The sequence below is a fragment of the Penaeus monodon genome, chromosome 30 (assembly GCF_015228065.2).
Source record: "Penaeus monodon isolate SGIC_2016 chromosome 30, NSTDA_Pmon_1, whole genome shotgun sequence".
Taxonomy (NCBI): domain Eukaryota; kingdom Metazoa; phylum Arthropoda; class Malacostraca; order Decapoda; family Penaeidae; genus Penaeus; species Penaeus monodon.
Window position 1 is genome coordinate 11,500,003 of NC_051415.1, and position 238 is coordinate 11,500,240.

Genomic DNA, 238 nt, shown 5'->3' on the forward strand with positions numbered 1-238 from the left:
TTTCCCCCCTCGCTCTCTCCCTCCCGATTACGACCAACAAACACTTACGGTATAGCAACCCCTGCCTATAGAGAGCTTCTGTCCCTTCGCGCCAGTTTTGCCTACGTAACTGTAGCATCCGTTATCTTCCAAGACATTGATGTACGGTTCACTGATGTTCGAAGTCTCGACGAATCGAACGCAGGTGTGGCTCTCCCAGTCGTTCATGGCGGATCGAATCATGGCCGGTGACCGCACT

The 238-nt window shown here is 52.9% G+C and overlaps 1 protein-coding gene across 1 annotated transcript in view; it reads right to left on the minus strand.

Annotated features, from left to right (window-relative positions):
- The window catches only part of LOC119592350 (protein SpAN-like), an 11,053-nt gene that overhangs the window by 9,114 nt on the left and 1,701 nt on the right, over positions 1–238 (minus strand). Inside the window, exon 2 of the mRNA XM_037941177.1 lies at positions 49–236. Coding sequence (XP_037797105.1) covers positions 49–236 — 188 coding nt within the window. The remainder of the gene's footprint in view (positions 1–48; positions 237–238) is intronic.